The sequence below is a fragment of the Anoplopoma fimbria genome, chromosome 7, assembly GCF_027596085.1.
Source record: "Anoplopoma fimbria isolate UVic2021 breed Golden Eagle Sablefish chromosome 7, Afim_UVic_2022, whole genome shotgun sequence".
Taxonomy (NCBI): domain Eukaryota; kingdom Metazoa; phylum Chordata; class Actinopteri; order Perciformes; family Anoplopomatidae; genus Anoplopoma; species Anoplopoma fimbria.
In genome coordinates this window covers 21,856,724-21,879,877 of record NC_072455.1, presented here as the reverse complement: position 1 = coordinate 21,879,877, position 23,154 = coordinate 21,856,724, and the positions used below count along the sequence as shown (strand labels likewise).

At 39.4% G+C, this 23,154-nt stretch overlaps 2 protein-coding genes across 2 annotated transcripts; one reads left to right on the top strand and one right to left on the bottom strand.

Annotated features, from left to right (window-relative positions):
* Window positions 1-370: 370 nt before the first annotated feature.
* Window positions 371-1,721, bottom strand: msmp1 (microseminoprotein, prostate associated 1). Its single transcript, XM_054600903.1, has 3 exons — window positions 1,613-1,721; window positions 1,402-1,510; window positions 371-542 (listed from the first exon to the last, which is right to left on the bottom strand). Exons 1-3 carry the CDS (start codon window positions 1,719-1,721, stop codon window positions 371-373), a joined length of 390 nt encoding a protein of 129 aa, XP_054456878.1.
* Window positions 1,722-5,759: 4,038 nt separating this feature from the next.
* pik3c3 (phosphatidylinositol 3-kinase, catalytic subunit type 3) lies at window positions 5,760-17,467 on the top strand. The gene is made up of 25 exons (XM_054601582.1): window positions 5,760-6,115; window positions 6,935-7,123; window positions 7,413-7,556; window positions 7,762-7,891; window positions 9,020-9,106; window positions 10,090-10,185; window positions 10,298-10,369; window positions 10,541-10,645; window positions 11,535-11,627; window positions 11,775-11,960; window positions 12,383-12,513; window positions 12,945-13,026; window positions 13,291-13,358; window positions 13,452-13,557; window positions 13,724-13,840; window positions 14,157-14,288; window positions 14,399-14,527; window positions 14,720-14,789; window positions 15,034-15,098; window positions 15,181-15,265; window positions 15,358-15,432; window positions 15,521-15,689; window positions 16,116-16,206; window positions 16,353-16,478; window positions 16,787-17,467. The coding sequence occupies exons 1-25, from the start codon at window positions 6,051-6,053 to the stop codon at window positions 16,799-16,801; spliced, it is 2,628 nt and encodes an 875-aa protein (XP_054457557.1). The 5' UTR covers window positions 5,760-6,050; the 3' UTR covers window positions 16,802-17,467.
* Window positions 17,468-23,154: the final 5,687 nt, after the last annotated feature.

The window sequence follows — 23,154 nt, the reverse complement described above, 5'->3', positions numbered from 1 at the left end:
TCAATATTGGATTAGTTAAAGAATTGGACAAACGGCTTACTCTAATAACTATTTTCAAACAAATACTGAAAATGAAGTTTCATCTAAAAAAGGATGTTGCCTAAAATGTTTAAAACGTCTTGCTTTACTGTATCATTTGGTGGGCTTAGTGTTAAAAATATTCTCTGCTATATTTTACTTAAATATATTTTCACAGACATACTTCAATCACATTTCCTTCATTGATAATACAATCCAAAAAGTACAAATGCTGTTAAAATTTTATATTAGTACAGTATGTATATAAAATGGTTACTGGTATTTAACTATCGTGAGTATTGGTTTCACAGGCAAATCGATTGAGCAGATAGTTGCTGGTCACAGCAGTTTTCTACCCAACGAGCTGTTGCTGCAGCTCAAGGGATCCGTGGCTGGGGTCCCTGATGTCCTCACCGGGGTAGCAGGGCAAGCGAGGGTCAGCTGTCTGGACCAGGGACACTTTGCAAGTCACTGACTCCACCCGCATCTCACACCACGCAGGGAAATCCACCGGCCGATGCACCCTAGACAGTTATCAAGGTAAAGGAGAAGACTCTAAGCAGATTTTCAAGCACTCTTACGGCTTCAAAAAAACACTTTCCCTTGCACACTCTGACTGTAAACTCCTAACACTGTTGGAAAATCAACAGAAGTTGCAGGTTACGGAGTTGATCTCCCAAAATAGTCAAGAAAAGGGCCTGAATAAAAGCATCCAAAAAATGTCTTGAGCCCTCAATGCAAGAGGTGGAAAGTAACCAAGTCCATTTACTCAAGAGCTGTACTAAAGTAGAGTTTTGAGATACTTTTACCTTACCTAATACTCTCCATTCTATGCTATTTCATACTTCTACTAAACTACAAATCAGGAAGAAATATGGTAGTTTTTACTCCACTTCATGTATCGGACTGTTTTTAAGTTACATTATGAAGTATGTTATCAACTTGTGAAATATATTGAAAAATTTGAATTTTAAAATACAACATTTTATGTATCCTTAAACGTCTCAAGTACATCAAATTATACCACTGAGCCTTGGCCAGCTACAACAGTAAAAGGCTGTTTTCTCAGAAGTTATACAACGGTAATATAGTAAAGCATTCTGAAAGGGCTATTCTGCATCATGGCTGCTTTGACTTCGGTACATTTGGCTGCTAGTACTTAAAGTAAAACCTTGAATGCAGGACTTGTAACTGAGTATTTTTAGATAATAGTATTGTTACATTTACTCAATTAAAGAGCCTGAATACTACACTGCATCACATAGTTCCCTATAAAGACACGTTCATTTAAATCCACCACTATGAAATAACATTAATTATTTTGTTCAGTCTCTCTGAGCCTATAGCTGCAGTACAGTAACTGTAGGCTGTGTGTTAACTTACGTTTCACAGCAACCAACGCCGACAGGGTGCAGGCAGGTGCACTGCATGCAAGAGTTGTCCATCCAGGATTCACCCAGTGAGTAGTGCCTCCCCTCGTACACACAAAGTGCTGAAACAACAACAAAAAGGGCAAAAAATGAATTAAAAAAAGAATGGGGATATATATTTCATTTTTTAAGTACAGATACGATTTTAGAGCGTGGGATCTTACCTCTGGAGTTGAAGTGGCACAACATGGGTGCAGCCAAACCTCCACTGGTACACAGAAGAAACCCTGCAGCTGCAAGCATCCAGTTAACCCCGACGAGCTCCATCTTCATCTGGTCAGATTCTAGTTCCTCTTCTCCCTTTGCTCCCTTATTTATACATCCTGGGGCTTTACGACCATGGCGTGGAGGTGTGGTCAGCACCGTCATGTGGCCCACAGGCCTGGCTGAAGAAGGTGTCCGCGGTGCCATCCATTGGGGAATCAGGAGGTGGTGGTTTGTTTGGAGGAGGTAAAGATCTTGGCGGTGTTTTGGCACTCCGGAGATCAGCTGGCTGCGCTTCAGCGGGCATGAACCTCTAAAGTGGTAGAAACAATGACACATCCATGTGGTGACTAAGAGAGGGAAGAGTAGGAGAGGGGTGAGATGGAGGGCAGGGAGAGAAAGAGAGGGGTGACGTCCAAGTACAGTCTGAGCAAAAGGGGGAGAGAGGAGAGAAAGAGGGATGGAAATGGAATTATCAAACATGATTCATCAGCATTCAACCTCTCATATGGTTTTGTCCGCCAGGTCGCTGTACAGAAACTGAAGAAGTGACTAATGCACATGTAAAATACATGCCTAAATACTGATCTACTGAAATTAATAAATCTAATTTATAGACTCAAAATATAGTGTTTAAAGAGATTCTGATGATCTGCCCAGGGTGCTTTCAAACTAAAGGAAAACGTTACATGCGGAAAAACATATTTTATTCAGTACCTCAAATCAAGTCAAAAGGAGTCACTGAAGGGTTTGATGAGCATGAAAATTATGTAAATCAACTGTTATGGCCTAGCAGTCACTAGATCTCAAACCACTTTTAACCACTTACCTCAATTTTCTTCTTAGAGTTCAGAGACATTGTTGGGTTTCCTTTCATTTCTCACCCATGTCATCATACACACTAGTCAGCACACATATGTATTCCTACAGCAGGGGCCTGCTGTAACCTCTGACCACTGTCTACCTCGACAGCATTATCTCATGTATGATGATGAGGTATGATGTTACATCGTTAACTGCAGTCTGTGACCTCATGTGGTTACCGTGCAACCGTCCAACCCCAATGGAATGATGGACATGCAGAGTGTCAGGGAAGAAGACACATATAAAGACTTCCAATGGTATTAATGTATTAGATGTAATATCACGTGTACAACTTCTTTTGTAGAGCTCGACCATTATATGAGATGATCGATATTATCGGTATAGGATTTTTAGCGTAATGGTAAATAATTATGAAAATCAAATATTGCAGAGAAACATAGCTGAAAGTAATTTAGAAAAAAATATTAATGCAAAGTTTGAACAGAAGTGGATCTGATGATGTTGACTTTCATTTTGTCAAGGCAATAATTCACCATTGTTTTTCCTGAGCTTTCAGCAATGTCACGTGATCAGAAGGTCATGAGATGTGGCTGAAAAAAAATAGAAAAACCAAGTAAGTGATCCTTGTGAAAAGAATAAATGTATTTTCTTAGACCTTCGATACACTTTTGCCAGTATTCGTATCCCAACTCTTTTATCACAGGAGGTCATTACTCTCATGACTCCAATCCATTTGCTTGTGTACATTATTTGGCCTATATATCCTTGATTTCAATATCTGCATCAGACCCCAAAATCCATTATCCATTGGGCTTTAATGCACAGTACGTTGTTGTGCAGGCGTGTGCATTAGTGTGTTATCTTAAAAATATAAAATTAGATCTGAGCTGACAATGCAGCGCAGTTTAGCCGCCTGGGCCAACAAAACATTAGCTCATCTTCTTCCAGTTGTTTGCAGTCTGAAGTGAGAGATCATAGGAAAACTCCTCTCACAAGAAGGCCCCGGGGCCCCACAACGTGCTGTTTAACGTGAGGTTTTTTTCTGGTACCCCCACAGAAGTCGGAGAGTGTTGATAGGCCTCCCTCACAAGTCGGGGGTGCTTCTTCATTCATCCGATTTGAATGACTCACAGTTGCCTGTCTCAAGCTGTACATTGTTTCTATGGAGACTTACTGCAGTTCAAGTACTGTTGTCATTAATATGAGCAATATACAGGTAACACGCAATAAAAATAACACCTGTAAGCAGCGAAAGTTTGAGGATATCAGAGGTCAGTTCCTCTTCCTTCAATTGATCTTATTCAGATGCTGTTTCAGAGGTTGGAAGATGTTTTATTGGCAGATGTTCTTCCATAACTTCAACTCGGGTGGTGCTGACCTCTTCAGAGCCTGTGGGTCTCATACAAAACCCTGACGATGAGTTCACACCCTGATTTGACAACCGTTTGTCATCATAGTTGAGGAAAGGGAGGACCTTGTCAAAACAAAAGATGAGGATTTTCCTGTCACACACCCGCTGCCCTTCACGGATACGCACTTAATTGGTGACAAGTGCATTTTAATTGTTGAGAACTTTCTGTTTGAAAGTTTGAGGATCTGTCATCGTGTTTGGTTAAAGGGCTGCTATTGTTTGGACTTCTTCATAGTCTAAAAAATATCTTCCATATAGACAAACTGCGCCATAAGAGGCCAGTAAACTCTTGCTGTAAAGCAGTTTTACTTTGATATAATAATCTACATATTTCTATACTGTATGTTAATTTGAGCAAAAAATAAATCATAAACATTGACGATTTTAAGGAATGTCTAATTTATCACATTACCTTAAATGTTGTGCCTTCATTTATCTTGATAGTATTTTCTTTCATTTTAGGGGAGAACACGATATTGTATCTCTCTGTTACCATACAAATATACTATATAGCACTATTAATAGCCTATTCATGAACAAATGAATCCCATCCAATTTTGACCTTGGTGTACATAATGTACATTATATCTAAAATAACAAAATTCTTTGTCTACTTTACCAAACTAATTTTAAACATTTACATAACATATTCACAACTGCATGTTCATTTACTTTTATGACCAAAATACTTACAATTTAATATTGTGTTGCTTATAACCAATTCATTTTTAATCAATTATTTAGGCATATAAACATTGGACAAAAGAAATATGGATATTAATTAAGTAATGGTGCTTCTAAACTGTTCTAAGTGTTTTAACTATAATGACTGGGAAAATAACCAACAAAGGTGCATAATGTTGTATGCTGTGTGCCAATATGGACTCTTAATACAACAAATATACTTTCAATGGTGGGAAAAAACTTTAAACAAAAGATCATACATTACTGCAAGAAATCTACATCATGAACAGAAACGATAATATTTATAATGACAACAACAATAATAATAATAATAATAATAATACAAATAAACAAAATAAATACAAATAAATAGAGGACATATATAAAAAGACGTGTATGGATAAAAATATATATATATATATATATACAGTACCAGTCAAAAGTTTGGACACACCTTCTCATTCAACCACTTTGAAGAATCTAAAATATAAAACATATTCTGGTTTGTTGAGCATTTGTTTGTTTACCACATAATTCCATATGTGTTCCTTCATAGTTTGGATGTCTTCAATATTAATCTACACTGTAGAATTCTTTAAAAATATATATATATTATATATATTCAAAGTAATTGAATGAGAAGGTTTATATACTGTATATATACAGTAGATATACTATTGTATATATACTGTATATATATATACAGTACCAGTCAAAAGTTTGGACACACCCTAGAAAAAAATAAAAATAAAAATAAAGAAAAACCAATGAATGAGAAGGTGTGTCCAAACTTTTGACTGGTACTGTATATATATATATATATATATATATATATATATATATATATACAGTTTATATACTGTATATATATAGTAGATATACTGGAAAAAAATAAGAATAAAAATAAAGAAAAACCATTGAATGAGAAGGTGTGTCCAAACTTTTGACTGGTACTGTATATATATATATATATATATATATATATATAATGTATTTATGTGCCATGTTCTCAATATAATGCTTTATCAACTTTTACACTCTTGCGTGCACTGTGCCTTTAATAAGCATGCTGTAAACCACGCCCCTTTTCTACTTCCGTCTTGCTCGAATCAGGCTCGACCAATCAGCACACGATACACCGATGCCCTGCTCGGCGTTATCTATCCTGCTGCATCGAGGCTCGACTACTCTGGCCTGGCGGTAGATTCTTCTGGCTGATGCTCTGTTGTTGTGTAGCTATCAGAAAAAAAACACCAAATCATGCCCGGTGAGACAGTGAGAATAATGTCGCTGCCGTGAATAAAGGTGCTTAAAGTTGTGTTTTTAGCCTGATAAAGGGGCTTATCCCGGGGAGAGGTAGTCTGAACGGGGATCCGTGCTGTGGTGGAGAGCCGAGGCCTTGTCGCTCGCAAAGTCCGGGATTTCATGTTGAAGTCGTCAGGTTTTTGGGTTAAAATTGAGTGTTTCCACGTCGAAACATGGACACTGACAAATTCAACTATGTCTACAGTTGTGACCTGGACATCAACGTTCAACTAAAGATGTGAGTTTCATACTTAATCTTTCCATTTTGGTCAGGCAGTGTGACTAATCTATCTTGTGACTTGACAGGGTGTGTGTGTGTGTGTGTGTGAGAGTGTGTGTGAGTGTGTGTGTGTGTGTGTGTGTGTGAGAGTGTGTGTGTGAGTGTGTGTGTGTGTGTGTGTGTGTGTCTGTGTCTGTTTACATGTGTTTTGTTCTGACTGTAAACAATGTAATAACAAACTCTTTTACTCAACACTTTTGATAAATGAGTAAGCATGCATTAAGACAAAATAAAATGATTTGCTGGTTCTCTGTTATGCACAGTATATGGTTGCACATTAAACATTTAAGATGCAAAAAAAAAAAAAAAAAGTGTGTTGAAGATGCATTTTATAGATCAACTAGTCAATACATGGAGAGAATAATCTACAGATAAATTGACAATGATAATAATCTTTAGTTGGATTCATAGTGATGGTACTCTATCATTTCTTTATTGAAATCATGTGCACATCCCATGAGTCTAATTAATTAAGCATACATATTAACCAGTAGTCAGTCACATACAGTGTTAACACTACAGATTATATGGAGATATGTTTATATTTAATTGTTGATTCATGTTTGTATTTGTCCTATTTATTTGTTACAGTGTTAAGCAAAAAAAAAGAAGAAAAAAAGTGGGAAAAAAAGGAAAAAACACAAACCTTCCAAGAAAAAGTTTACAAATGTTGACTTATTTGAGAGGGAACAAGTTGGAGCACCCAAAACATCAGCATCAACATATTTGTTTCTCTTCTTCCTCACCGGGTACTCCGTCTCTTTTATGCTCTTCCAGAGGCAGTTTAGAGGGGAAACGAGAGCAGAAGAGCTACAAAGCCCTGCTCGAAGACCCGATGCTGCGGTTCTCTGGCCTCTACCAGGAGAACTGCTCGGACCTCTACGTCACCTGTCAGGTGTTCGCCGAAGGAAAACCTCTCGCCCTGCCTGTTCGCACCTCGTACAAAGCCTTCAGCACACGTTGGAAGTGAGAATGAATCTGTCTCTTTCTCTGTGGTTGCTCTCTTCTCTTTTCAGTCGCTAGACTCTTTGTGACATCAAATGAAGCAGTTATCCCCCTAAAAAACTTCTTTGTAATTTTAATAAGAATAGTGTTACCCCCAAAAACCATCTCCCTCATTGTGTCCTTTTTATTTATGTTACCATCTTCAGAGTTGAAAAGATACAAAACTTCCTGTAGTAACATTTCAGTTCCTCAGACCCTTATCTCTTTCTTCTTACACTCTCTCTGTCCTCTCTCCCACTGTCCTTGGCAGCTGGAACGAGTGGTTGCGGCTGCCAGTCAAGTACCCAGACCTTCCCCAAAGTGCCCAGGTTGCTCTCACAGTGTGGGACATCTATGGGCCCGGCAGAGCCGTTCCTGTTGGGGGAACTACTGTCACCTTGTTTGGCAAATATGGGTGAGTCTAACCTTGCACTACTACTTGAGGATTGTTACTGAAACAATATAAAAATGTTGCAACGTTCTGTGTTTTGCTACCAGTTTGAAAGATCGGCTTTGAGTTCACCTCACAGTGGCACTTTGTAAGATGTAAAAGTCCAGTAAACAACAACAAAAAACCCTAAAATGACATAAGTAAAACACCCCCTCCGGTTTTCTTCTAGCATGTTCCGGCAAGGGATGCATGACCTGAAAGTTTGGCCGGGTGTGGAGGGGGATGGAGGAGAGCCCACCACCACACCAGGACGAACCAGCAGCAGCCTGACGGAGGACCAGATGGGCAGGCTCGCCAAGGTACGATACTGTATGTGTGTGGACATAAGAACTCTGCAGTGGATAGGATTGTGTGTGTGTGACCTACTCACTGAAAGGGAAAATTAGGAAAATATATATGATGGAGGGTGAACAAGACACATTTTGTGTGTGTTGGTAAAAGAGAGAAACACACCGATACAAAGTGGTGTCTATACCATCATCTGTTCCAGGGCCCTGACCTGGAGGTACTCGGGGATGTGAGTACAAGTGGGGGAGTTAGTGTTGGCGATGCAGTATGTGTATGTGTGTGTTAAGAAGGCCTCGGTCCAAATGTATTTGCCAATCACTTGTATCACGCACTCCTTAAATGAGGATTACCACAATGGAACAATTCAGACTGGGTCAGGGAAGTCATCTGAAGTTTCATCTGTTAAATCCCTGAACACTTTGTATTGTTCTGTTTGGGAAACCCATATGTTGTATAAATCAATTCAGTGCATTTACAAATACACTTTGACCCAGATTTTTGGTGTGAACACTTGTCTATCAAGGTGTATGGCTGCGTTGTTTAGAGCATCACACACATTTTTAAGTTTTCTGCTGTTGCCATGCGTCAGTATATTTTGTGTACGTGTGTGCATGCTTTCTTGTCTATGTGGACATACAAGAAAATTATGTTTGTCACCATGTTGCAGCTTTTTGGAATATTTAGCTGAAAAGTGTCAGGGATTCCATTTTATTGTGAGCTGATTGGATTTTTTTATTTTATTTAACTGATCAAATAAATAGATTCCTGAGTACAGTTTGTTTTTTACTCGGCTGCTACCAGTTCATGTGTTGTTTTAAAGAGTGAGTGCTAATTTTAACCAGCTGAGTTGTGGGCTTTGTGTTCATGGCCAAATATGTGCTTACATTCCCGACACCCACACTGACTGATGAGTGGATTGGCTGCTGAGTGTGTGTCCGGAGATGCTGGATTGGCTGCGGGCACTGGATTTGTGCATGATTGGTTGAGCTGTTTGCACATCAGCCACCATGCTGTGACCAGTTCTGCTGGAACAGAACCTTTATTTATTTATAGAAATATTTTTGTATTTTGGTAAAACTTTTTTCTCGTTACCCTATCCTCTTTCTTCCTCCTCTTTCTCGCTTTCTCTCTCCATCCAGCTGACGAAGGCCCATCGACAGGGCCACATGGTGAAGGTGGACTGGCTGGACCGTCTGACCTTCAGAGAGATTGAGATGATCAACGAGGTGAGTGGGTTCAGCTGGACTGTGTTTCAAAACCCTAACCCAACAGCTACTTGATGGATGATGTGACGTTTTGTACAGACATTCATAGTGCCAAGAGAATGAATTTTAAGGACTTTGATTGTCCCCTGATTTTCTTCTAGCGCCACCATGAGGTTGACATTTGTGTTTTTTTTGTGGAATGTCTTGTCTGGATTGCCATTAAATTTGATGCAGATATTCTCTAATGAGTATGGTAAACCTTCAACCATCAGGTCAAAATTTGTCCTGCAAAACTCATGACATTACCATCAGTGCTCTAGTGATGGTAAACATGATAAACATTATACCAGCTTAACATGCTGATGTTAGCATTACGCAGGAAGCACCCTTAAGCTGCTAGCATGGCTGTGGACTCTTAGTCTTGTAATATGTTCTAAACATACTCAGAGTCCCACATGCAATCATGAAACCGGTCTACATAATATCAATAATTATCATTTTGACTTGCAAACTACAGACAAGTCACAGCTAGAGTCGTCTGCTGATGTGGGAAGAATGCAGTGATTATTTCAGTAGTGGCAATTTGAGATTGGCTGGGCTATTTTATGCATCTATAATCAAAGTTACTTCAAAAAATGTGTATCAAATGACAAAAAAAAAAGTTTCAGCTCATTGTTGTCCGACCAGTTACTTTACTGAATTGGTCCACTCACTTTGGAGGCGCTGGTGAACATACATAGTAGAGCATTAACGGCTAAAGATCCCTCAGGAGTAGATGGAGACTCTAAACCAAGCCAAAAGAGAATTACTATTGAATTTAGATTTGCCAGTTCACCAAAAATGAATGCAAATCTCACTCTACAACTGCTGGATGTGTGAATAAGGAACTGTTTGCCATATGAACTTAAAGGGTGATGATCTGTCTACTTAGTGTTCACAACCAAATTACTAACTGTCGTATTTTGAGTTGAATGTAAATGTTTTCTTTATGTATGTTTCTGCAGAGTGAAAAACGCAGCTCTAACTTCATGTACCTCATGGTGGAGTTTCCCCGTGTCAAAACCAATGACAAGGAATACAGTATTGTCTATTATGAAAAGGTATTTTGACATTTAAATGCATATAACAAGTTGTATTTGAAAGTGTAACATCCTTAAATAACACTGGAAACTGTGCCAGCTGATTGGTGTATTTAACTTTGTCCCCACTTAGGATGGAGACGACGCATCACCTGTTCTTACCAGCTGCGACATCGTCAAAGTTCCTGACCCACAGATGGCAATGGTGAGAGGATTTAGCAATATGTGAATTTCATGTACAATTAAAACAATAATCAATCATGCTTAATATATATAGTGTGTGTGTGTGTGTGTATATATATATATATATATATATATATATATATATATATATATATAAATATGCAGTATTTTGCAATTTATGGTCTTTTTACAGGAGAACCTGGTTGAGAGCAAGCACCACAAACTGGCTCGTAGCCTCCGCAGTGGGCCCTCAGATCACGACCTGAAGCCCAACGCTGCGACACGGGACCAGCTTAATGTAAGCAACAAGCAGTCTAGTTTTTATTTAGTGTCCATGTGTACATCCAACAGTGGAAAAGTAAGCAAGTTCATTTGTGTAGCATCTTTCAAGAGCCGATTGTCACACAGTGCTTCCCAATAGTACAGACATTAAATACAAACTTAAGAATAGTAAAAACAACATAAATAGAAATGATACAAAGGCGAGTTTTGAGCTGCTTTTTAAATGTGTCCACAGATCAAAAGTTTAGGAGCCAGAATCTAAAAAGCAGTCTTCTTATGTAAAAGTGATCCCAAGTTAGTAGGAGAACATAAATTGCAATGGCATTCCAAAAGCTCAGTCAGTAATATGTGAAAGGACCTCATTGCTTTTAATACATAAGAGCAGCGCACTATTATGATAAAAAGTGGTAGCCAAAAGTTGAGTAAATCTACTTCCATCTAATAACAGAAGAATGATATTTAATTCACATGAAGTTCTTTACAATTCTGGAAACAACATAGTTATTAAATCAACAAATAAGCATTTGTGTGCGTTTACAGATACATTTACAGATGCTTTGAATGTAACTCAGTACCAGAACAAACAGTTTTAACATACACAGATGTAGATAATCAAGGATACTTTCTCTGGGCTTTATGCTCAGTTGAAGCGCTTTGATTTTTAAGGATCAAAGAAGGATATGAAGGCGTTTTCACTTGCAGATAACACTGTTATTTATTCAAGCACATGCAGCTGTCTTCTTTTCCTTCCAAGTCAAAGTGCCTAAATAACCTTTATTTTGAATAGATTTAGCATATTCCATCAATTGAATACAGTTCTGCTTATGTCACACACTTCATATTTATAATTTTTGGATTTATAAGTGACTGAAATTTGATCTGTGTGTGTCTGTATGCACCGACAGATCATTGTGAGCTACCCTCCAACCAAGCAGCTGAGCTCAGAAGAACAGGACCTGGTGTGGAAGTTCAGATACTACCTCACCACACAGGAGAAGGTGGGTGTGTTTCTTAAATTCTGCTCCACCCTTAACCAGTCTGCTCAACGTCCTATCTCAATCATCTTCTCTTTTCTGTACAATGCCTCCTCCTCCTCCTCCTCCTCCTCCTCCTCCTCCCTCCTCCTCCTCCTCCTCTCGCTGCAGGCCCTTACAAAGTTCCTCAAGTGTGTGAACTGGGATCTGCCCCAGGAGGCCAAGCAGGCTCTGGAGCTGCTGGGGAAGTGGAGGCCGATGGATGTGGAGGACTCCCTGGAGCTGCTGTCCTCCCAGTTCACCAACCCCGATGTTAGACGCTACGCTGTGGCCCGCCTGCAGCAGGCAGATGATGAGGTAGGTGTAGGAGGACTGATGGGGGTCAGGGGGAGAGTTTACCTGTGTGGGTGGATGATGATGATTCTGTGTGTATAAAACGTATGTCACCTGAGACAAAGCTTTATTGCAATTTTTACTTTCCAAAGTATACTAATCACAAATTTATGAGGACATTGCTGTTTAAAGGTGCTATATTTGAAATTCAGAAACATGGCTATGATTAAGGGATTGCCTCCACATGGCTCTCAACATGGCAACGGCCTCTCCGGCCTTAGAAACAAAGTTGTTGCTACTATATCAATGCTCTGAACATTGAATTTGGTGTTTAAATCAACAAGTTATTAATTAAATTAGTTTAAACCTGAGCATTGATTTCCAAATATGAAGTACTTTGTGAATAAACTCTTTGGCATTATTGTTCCCGTCTGCTCTTTCTCCAGGACCTACTGATGTATCTTCTCCAGCTGGTCCAGGCGCTCAAGTACGAGAACTTCAGTGATATTCAGGGAGGCCTGGAGCCAGGCAGCAAGAGAGACAGCCAGGGACTTTCAGATGAATCGTCAATGGACAGGTCAGTACTTGGATGAGAAGTTATGACTGCTACTCTGTCAGCGGATCATAAATAAGTCAGCACTACTAGCAGCTTTAACAGAAGCAAGGCACATGTGGGGGTTCTGTTGTTATGTAAAAAGCAAAACGGTTGTTGCTCATCCAGGGTTTTTTTTTTCCTGTTTTGTTTTTACGGCCTAGATCTAAATTTACCCCAGAAATTTTCACTGGCCGGGAGAGTATTTTCGACATTGCAGAATTTCATTATTTTCCTTTTTAGAAGCCGTAATAAACCCCTATGGTATTAGGGTTTTACTGGCGTGACTCTGTAGAGCTTGGCCAGAATCTGGAGGCAGAGCACTGACAGTGCATACTGAACACACCATCTCATCAGTTTAAGTAAAGATGCCCTTAAATTTTGACTGTTGATTGTTTTTTTTACTCTGTCTGTAGTTCCCAGGTACTATCTGGCACATCTGGACCTTCCACTTCCACGCATAAAGGCAAGGACATTGCTGACAGCGAGAGTCTAGAGGTAAGGAAGTCAAAATGTCCCTAAAAAGAAAACGAGAGCAGTGAAGAAACTGTCTGTTGGGTAATACTGTTTTAACCTGACAATCCCCACATGGCACATTGACAAACACCAGTTTTTGAAGCAACAGGCAGACAGACACAGAGTATTGTGCCAGAAATTTCCAACATGTATTTGTTCCAGAGAAGACACAGGCAAAAAAAACCCCCACTATTTACTAGTTTCAGCCTGGCATTGACGTCTTCTTGTGTCTGTATCTCTTTGTAGCAAGACTTGTGCACATTTCTCATCTCCCGTGCTTGCAAGAACTCCACACTTGCCAACTATTTGTATTGGTGAGTAGCAGCAGTTCAAATCATCTAAGTTCGTTATTTCTGAAAATGTCCTGTTTATATTTCATGTCTGCAAAACCTGTGTGTCTTCTTAAGGTATGTGATTGTGGAGTGTGAGGATCAGGACACCCAGCAGAGAGATCCTAAGACCCACGAGATGTACCTGAACGTCATGAGGAGGTTCAGTCAGGCTTTACTAAAGGTCAGGAACTCTGAACATTTAGAAAAAAAGACTTTGCACTTTGATACATGTCTGCATCACAATAGCACTGTCTATTTAGGTTCTGCAGCAAACTGAACTACAACAAATATTATATATATTTTTTTCTTTAACCCTTTTTATCATTTACACTTCCTTTTCCCTCCAGGGTGATAAGAGCGTGAGGGTGATGCGGTCGCTGTTGGCTTCCCAGCAGACGTTTGTAGACAGACTGGTGCAGCTGATGAAAGCCGTGCAAAGGGAGAGCGGAAATCGCAAGAAGAAGGTAACAACAGCCTACCTACACATGCAAATACTTACTAAACCTATACAGTATTTTGTCTCAGAGTTTATCTATTTTTAATTATGCAGTATGTGTTTTCATATTTTATTGTTTTAATGTGTCTAAAACATGCTTTCATCACAGGTTATCTTCTACTGATTTATTTACAAAATCATTCATTAACATGGCGCTTACACGGACACTCACTTTCTCATTCGCATATGCATATTGTTTTCATTGAGTCTGCTTTTAACTGAAACACACTGCACATTGATCCCTGCTGAGTTGCGTTAACAGCAGCGTCCCTGTGTTTCTGCAGACGGAGCGGCTGCAGGCTCTGCTAGCTGACAACGAGAAAGTGAATCTTTCAGAGATCGAGCCGATTCCTCTTCCTCTTGAGCCTCAGATCAGAATCAGAGGCATCGTCCCCGAGACGGCCACACTCTTCAAGGTACAGAAACGGATTCTTTCATCCTCACAAATCACTTTGTCTGTTGTGCTATGTCGAGTGTTAAACCAGTATCTATAACCAGCTTTTTCCACTGTGTGTGTGTGTTGCAGAGCGCTCTGATGCCAGCTAAGTTGATCTTCAAGGCTGAGGATGGAGCCATGTACCCAGTTATTTTCAAACATGGAGACGATCTGAGGCAGGATCAGCTCATCCTTCAGATCATCTCGCTCATGGACAAAGTAAGATTACTCTGAAACTGGTTTATGAATCGGGAATTAGTGGTGGTTTTAGTTTGATTGGATAAGACTACCAGCCGCTTATGATCATTGACATCTTTGGGTTTTCCATTCTGCTTTAAGCATCTTTTCAGTTGGCAGAACCTTTTGTGTAATGTTGTAAAAAAACCATTTCTTTTGTTTTTTGGCTTCTAGCTGTTGAGGAAAGAGAACTTGGACCTGAAGTTGACACCGTACAAAGTATTGGCCACCAGCACCAAGCACGGTGAGAAGTCATGACTCATCACTCCGTTTAGTAGAAAATTGGCTCCCATACAAACAAAATAAATACAGTAATAACATCTTTATTTGCTACATATTTGGTAAAAACTGCAGCAGCACATTAAGATACCTAAAAAAAACAATGAGAAAAACTACACTATAATAATATATATAAAAAAATCATCAAATATGTTTTATTACTGCTCTATCTTTCAGCCTTATTAAAAATAGTTATATTCTTATTCCAGGTTTTATGCAGTTTGTTCAGTCTGTTCCTGTTGCTGAAGTCCTGGCTACAGAAGGCAACATCCAGGTGAGCAGAGATGTAGAAACAATCCGAATAAGATGACAAACAACTTAATATGTCCTTTTATTCACATCGTTTTTATTCACAGAGCTTCTTCAGGAAGCATGCACCGAGTGAAAAGGGGCCCTACGGCATCAGCTCAGAGGTGATGGACACCTACGTCAAGAGCTGCGGTGAGTCAGGCTTAACTGGGCCATGTTTAATATGTTGATATGCTCTACCTGCAGAAACCAGTCTAATCACCTCTCTCACTGCACCCTTCCAGCTGGTTACTGTGTCATAACATACATCCTAGGAGTGGGAGACAGACACTTGGACAATCTGCTACTGACAAAGACCGGTGAGGCAAACAGCTTGTAGGTACCGTTTTATTAATGTCCTAGTTAATGGAGCAGTTTTAAAAAATATTATCTCCTCTCTTCATCCAGGAAAGCTCTTCCACATCGACTTCGGCTACATCCTGGGTCGAGACCCCAAACCGCTGCCTCCACCCATGAAGCTGAGCAAAGAGATGGTGGAGGGGATGGGAGGCATGCAGAGCGAGCAGTACCAGGAGTTCAGGAAGCAGTGCTACACGGCCTTCCTGCACCTCAGGAGGTAAGAGGCCGAACACACATACACACAGGAAAACAGAAATAACTACATTATTTTAGCCTTTTTAAATATGTTTTTTGAGATGCAATAAAACTGCTCCTAATCTCATATCATGCTCAGTAGACCTGATGACCTGCATTATTTTAAATGACCAGTATGACCCATCAGAAAAAATCTCCACCTCCAAATAAAGGCCCTTTCCCGTAACTGTGATTTCTTCATCTTTGTTAGGAAGATATAATACGATTTAAACAATCTTAGTTGTTACTTCTATTTCTCTGTAAGTACAAGATGCAAAAAAATAGTGAGTCAAATTCCTTGTACGTCCAAAGGTGAGTACTTCAAATAATGGTGTTTCTGATTCCGAGTACATTATCACACAAGTTGAACCCTTAAAGTAAATCTCCTTCTTCCTTCCATTTTTTTCAGATACTCCAACCTGATCCTGAATTTGTTCTCTCTCATGGTGGATGCCAATATTCCTGATATCGCCTTGGAGCCTGACAAGACAGTTAAGAAGGTAAGTTTGTTGATTCTGTACAAGAACAAATACAAGACGTACTTTTTTCAGTGGAGTTTAGATGTCACATCAGATTGATGGGGATGTCATTTACACTGGTATATCTTGAATAATGTTTTAAACTGACCTCATCATTTTTTCTCCAGGTGCAGGACAAGTTCAGATTGGACCTGTCGGACGAGGAGGCCGTCCATTACATGCAGAGTCTGATTGATGAGAGTGTGGGTGCTCTGTTTGCTGCTGTGGTCGAGCAGATACACAAGTTTGCTCAGGTAAGTTTACGCAAACACACAGTCTACTTGAAATAAAAGAGCCACAGCGTAATGACCATACTGGCATTGTTGGCACTGCTGCCTATTTGCTGCTTTTTTTTTTTTTTAAACCATTTAAAGCGGAAATGCAATTACTTTTAGCTTGAAAAATAAATAGCTGTTAGCTTAGAAAATGGCCACAGTAATGTTAACAATAAACAGTTTAGAAAAACAAACTTAAACGTACAGCACCTGCTTTTGCAACATGTCATAAAGATAATTTCTGTATTGTGTTAAATCTAAGAAACTTTGTTCTCATCACTATTCAGTACTGGCGCAGATGAGCAGAACAGAGACTGCTGAGACGCCGAACTGGATCGAACTTTTTGCAGCAGGAACAAATGATGGTACGGCTTTGACCCAACTGATGCCATGTGTGTTTGAGAGAATGAAAGAAAGAAAGAAACCCAATGACACTGTTTTAAAAGGCCAAGAATGCACTGCCAACCTTTACTGCAAGATGGTTAAACAAGGACATGGATGTCTTTGTTAGCTTATGTATATATAATGTATATTAATTATTAAACGAATGAATGAAATGTATGGCCAAATAAAGACTGTTGATACAAGTGAATGCACTGGCCATTTGTGTTTTTTGGGTTTTTTTCTTCACTTGTGTATTTTTCATCATTTAAGCCCGAAATCGTGCTGCTATGCAGTGTTCATGACGCGCAACATGTTTCTTAATTGAGCATTGCTGACCATCTGGGGATGGTCGTACCGTCGATCCTGGGGGTAGAAACAAGTCAAACTCCCAGAGGTTTGGTGAGTCACAGAGCGCATAGTGACTAAGCATTTCCTGCCAGTCATAGAAAGACGAGTGCTTTGATTTAAGCAGAAACTATACATTTCCTTAGATATCTTCTTCTGATGTGTGGGTTCTTTTTGTTCTGTGAAGTAACTCTTGTGTGTTATATGTAGCCACAGATTAACTTAAAAAGAAACTCAATAAAATCTTTTATACTCAATAGAACAGTCTTTTTTTTTTTTTTTTTTTTATGGCTATTTTCGACATACTTTACTATGACTTTTCTGACTTTTTCTGACTATACTACGACTATTTTTTAATACTTTTTTTCGACAATTACAAATTGACAATTACTACTTTTCTGATAATTTGACATACTATACTTTGACTTTTTTCGACATGCTATACTATGACTTTTTGTGACTTTTTCCGACATAATATAATATGACTTTTATCAACATACAATACTGTGACTTTTTCAACATACTATGACTTTTTAAAACATACTAAACTGACTTATGTGACTTTTTTCAACATACTTTACTATGGCTTACGAAGACGTAATCAACTTGTAAAAAAGACAATTTAGAATTTTACTTAATTTTTTAAAAACTTGTTTTTAATTAGAAGTATTCCAATAACAGTTTAAACATGATTTTTATACACCAATACATGACATATCAGCTTAAAAGTTAGTAGTTACACAGATTTGAAATAAACGTACTGCTCTCTATCACCAATGTAAAAGGTAAATTTCAAGGGCAAAAATTATAAAAATTATACAATTATAACAAGACTAAAAACAAGCCTAACAAAGTCACATCAGAAAACACACACAACCAGATATAAAGAAAAATCTAATCCACATCAGTGGATAATTTCTGAGAAATTACTGCAAAAAGCAGAAATGAATAGAAAAAAGGGTCAAACATGTACCAGCTCCACTGTTGTGTAGTCAGGTGCTCATCGCACATGCCAGTTTATTGCTTCATACAGTAATCATCTCTCCACAAGCAAAATAAGCACTAACCTTATTAATAAAAGCCATACACATTGGCTTGTACATGGAGCTTTGGATAACCCCCAAGGTCTCTGTGGACTCTGGAAAAAGTAGAGAAGGGAAACAAACAATGCTGGATGGCCAAACCCCGAAATGCTCCCCAATTTTGCGGAACGAATGCAACACCAGCAAAACAGAAGGCAGAAAAGCAAGATGTCAAGATGTTTCTTGATTTCATGCAGGAGGCAGGATGAGGTGTCGGTCACGGGTAAGAGCCAGTGAAGCTCCAATGGGGCAACTGTGAGTCAGAAAGAGCAATGAATGATAGAAAAACTATCCTCTCTTATCACCTTGGGGGGTTTGGTAGAATAAAGGAGCTGTTTGCTGCATGTGGGGGGTCAGACGTTGTTTATGAAGCTTATGGTTTGGACTGGCCAATTGAGAGCCACTGGACCCCAGCACAAGAAGGCAGAGGGGGAAGAATTTTTCACTGAATCAGTTCTACATACAACGAAAAACAGCCCCTTTTGGACATGTAAACTACAATAAACAATTTCTGCTTCATTGGAGATTCTCATTCACCAGTCGATTCTCTGACCCTCTTCGTGCATCACTCTGACTCATATCGGACAAGCAGTCACAGGAATGAGCTTATATTTTGAAAATGGGGAGCCACATTTGTATCACCTGATAGCAAACGTAAATTACATGTTAGAGGTCATCTGGTGGCTCACAAAAAAAACTTGCTCGAATACATTTAAGCATCTCAGTTGTTTAATGTAATGGGGCCTGAACTTCACTGTGCGACATTGTGGCTTCTAAAGCTCAAGGTATCAAATTGCTTGTTGTGTTCAGCTAATACCAACCCAAAGTACTCAGTTTTTTGTTTATTCGACAGAATTGGTGGAATAAATTTCCACAGAATTTGTTCGAATAACGCAAGACCATTGCATATGGCAGATATTATGTTGATATTAAGGAGTCAAAATAATCCATTTTCCACCGTTTATCTTGGTCCGAGTCGTGGTTGCAGCAGCTAAGGAAGGTAGCCAATGGGCCCGTCTTCCTAGCCCCGTCCTTTAACTCTTCCTGGGGAATCTCAAGGCATCGCAGGCCAGATGGGATATGACGTTCTTCCAGGAAACGAGCCGTCTAAGAGGCATCCAGATAAGTTCCATGAACCAACTCAACAGGCTCTTTTCAACACAAAAAAAGATTTGGGCCAATTAATTGTAATCACTCAAAGTTTATGAATGTCCTAACAACCACTTACACATGTACTTGTGTTCCTGATCAGACATTTTAAGTGGACTAAATTTAATAACGATGTTATGCTGAAATCCTTCCCTTCAGACCCTTACTGGCACATACTTTTATAGAGCAAAACTCACGGTAATATTGCTCTCAGTCTTTTAGTCTTTAAGCCTCCATGTGTCCCAAATGTCTCATCAGAAGAGATGTGCGATGCTGATACCAGAGTCGGGGCCTTGCTTCAGCTCCAGTTTCATCCCGCCGCTGTCCCAGTACGCTGCACCTGAGCTGGGGTCGTGATGGAGAGGACTACTGGTGTGTGTCGAGGTCTGGTCTTGGTTAGAGGAGGATTCTATGGAGATTTGGTTGTCAGCAAATTCCAGGTGGATGTCACCGGGGTCGATAGGGACTGGGGCAAGGGGGACCAAAGATACTTGATCATGCACGGACGCCTTAATGAAAGAAAATAAAAAATGAAGATGAAAAATCTGTCAAGGAAAAAAAGGCAGTGGACTTTGTAACCAGGACTTCTGAGACAAGTAAAAAAGACAAAATGAAACATACAGGAATCTTGGGTTGACTTTCAGTGGTTGGTGCAGCTCGGCTTGGTCTTCTCAGAAACACAGTGAGAAGTGGAACAAGGAGCAGAGAAGTCAGCCCGATTCCCAGAAGCACTGCAGGCAGCAGGCCTGGGGAAAAAAATACTACAGGTTGAATGAATCGCTGCCCCAACAAACATAAAATACTGCAGAATTTCTCACACAGGGCGAAAAAGCCAAAGCCCTTAGGACTCTGCACAAAGTCCTGAAAATGCCTTAGCATCATCTGAACTGGACAATGTCCCAAAGAATGATTTTCCCTCTATCAAGTTTGAAATTATTAACCAAAAAATTACCAGTATTTCACAAGAAAAAGGCAAAGATTTTTTAAGTCAGAGCACATTATTTCATTGTCCATAAACCAATGTGTTTTTTTGCATGTTTGTTCATTTATCTATGTTTGTTTTATCTTCTTTTTTATGATTTATTAATTTTTTTGTGTTTTAGTTTGCACCTTCTCTTTATTTGCATATTTATTTGTTGAACGATGTACATAATCTATATCATCAAATTTGTTTTAACATGTTTTAAACATTTCTTTGGAAAAAATTATCTGAAAAACAATATAATTTTGTGTAGCAGAACAATGTTTTTTCTGCAACCACTAGGTTTATACTGTAACCTGCTGGAGGGGTCTTTCAGATTGGGAAACATTTCACTCATAAATGAACACTGTGCATTAGAGGAAATGGCCTTGTTTATGCACAATAAAAGACCCTTAGTAAAAAATGATGATCCCTCTCTGAGTGAGCAACAATAACCTATCACGTCCTCTGTGCTTGTTTATTTCCCTCTTAAAGCTAGGGTGGGCGATTTTGGAGAAAACAGCCGTTGAGATTCCGTCGCGTGCTCTCTGGCCTCTCCCTGCCACGCTACCTGCTGTAGCTCCTCCCACCGAACGTCAGTTATGCGCGTTCATGTGAATTCAGTTACATTGATAGGAAGACGAACAGTCCCACAGCCAATAAGAACGGAGAATCGGAGCCTCGCTCTGATTGGTCAAAGTGTACATGAGCGGTGGCAATTTTTGGGTGCGGCCCACAGAGGCAGGGGAGAGCAAAGTTATGAGCAGATATTCTCAGAGCACTTCACCTACATATAGCTGACTGGCTTTTAGGACAGTTTTGCCAAATATTACAGTAAAGAAATTACCCACCCTAGCTTTAAGGTTAAATTGTGCTCAAACTTAAAGCCGCTTCAGGGAGATGCTAAAGGTCATGACAGGATTTAACAGCCTCAAAGCTTCAAAAGTTAAAATGTGTTTTCCTCTCACCTGATTTCGAAACGGTCTGGACACACTGAGGGGCAGATTTCGGGGAAGCAGCCATGGAGAAGGTCGGGAAGGAGAAATTGGCCACAGCACAGTAGTTCTGACCGGGAGCCAAACCAGAAAACTCCACATGCGACACCACCTCCTGGGTCCAAACCGTACGGCTCTGCAGGAACACAAAGCACTGGGCTTTTCAAGATTCAAAATGTGGAAGCAATTCACTGATACTGAACTGATTTAGGAGGACGTTTGCATTTCATCACCTCATCATTTTTAGCATTTAGGATGCCATCACAATAATACACAAAACTTGACATTTTAATAAACAGCAAGTGGATTTTAAATGGCAACATCTGTGTTTTCTCGTTTTCAAATCACCCTCAGGAATTGTTGAGATTTTACACTCAGAGTCTAAATTGAACCTTAAGGGAAGCTCTAAAATAATGATACATCCCATTGCAGGCCTTTAAAAATATGCATGATTTTACAGAGGGTTTAATGTTTCAACGTGGATGGAAATATTTAAATAGTTTTGTAAAGTATTACTGGAGCATGCCAGTGCAACACTGGAGCAGTACCCAATTCTGTACGTTTGTTCACTCTAACTTTCAATGAGATATGCAGGTTGTTGTTCTTTTATATATCAATATCAATACAACAAAAAGCATGTCAGACCTGGTACTCAGATTGATTGAGCTTGTTGTATACAGTCACTGTGGTCCACGGGTCAATCAGTTCAGAGATGGGACAACACCTCCCCAGCGAGCACCTCCTGTTGGCCGCACAGGGGAACTGCACCTTCACCAGCAACTGGTCGTCTTTCAAAGAGGCCGAGACAGAAGGAGGACTGAAGGCTGGAGTGGGAAAAGGAGAGAGAGGCTGTTTATTTTCATATTAAACATAAAGAAAGGTTATCGTACTTTTAAAAGAAACCGTTTCAAACCATGTGCAACAGAGAGAGAGGAACCTGAAGGCTCTCTCTACACAGGTTTTTTTTAAAACTGTTGTATTGAAGGAACTGCAGACTCTCACTGACTGAAGTCACTGTAGTCAAACTTGCGTGGCTTCATCCAGGCGGTGGAGATGGGGCTGAGGTGGACGCCCAGACGAACCATGTTGTACAGCTCAAAGTTTGAGAAGGCATGCGAGACGTCACAGCTGGGGGACGAGACCCAAACACACCATGGTACGTCCTGCCAGGGGTCCCTGCAACAAGAGTACACACAAGAGTACACAGTCATATTGTGTAGAAGTATGTGCATGAATAAAAATATAAATATTCTCACTTCAAATCACAGGCTATCAAATGCACAAGATTGAGCAATTTAAAGCTTTTTTGCAAAGAACAATATAGAGGACTTCTTCTTTAAGATTCACACATGAACGTTACAGCTGTAACTATGCTGCATTTTCAACCTTCAACTGAGAATGTTAATGATACTGATATTCAGATCAGGTTGTTCGAAGTAATAGAAACTATTCTTCATTGAATCCATTTAAAATATTAAAAGACGTTACATAACAAGGCTACAATAATGGAGCAGATTATGCAACAGTTATACAATGCTTCTCTTTTTTTTATAGCTGCAGACATGTTTCAATGTGACTCTTTGTATTTATATTAATTTTGTTGAATCGTTTCTTTAAGGTCTGTCATCAGCCTGTGGCCTCTTGACTTTGCCTGTCAGATTTGTTGTACGTCATGAAAAAAAACCTAAAAAAACTAAACTAGTTTACTTTGAAACCGATTTTTTTATCAGTTGTTTTCT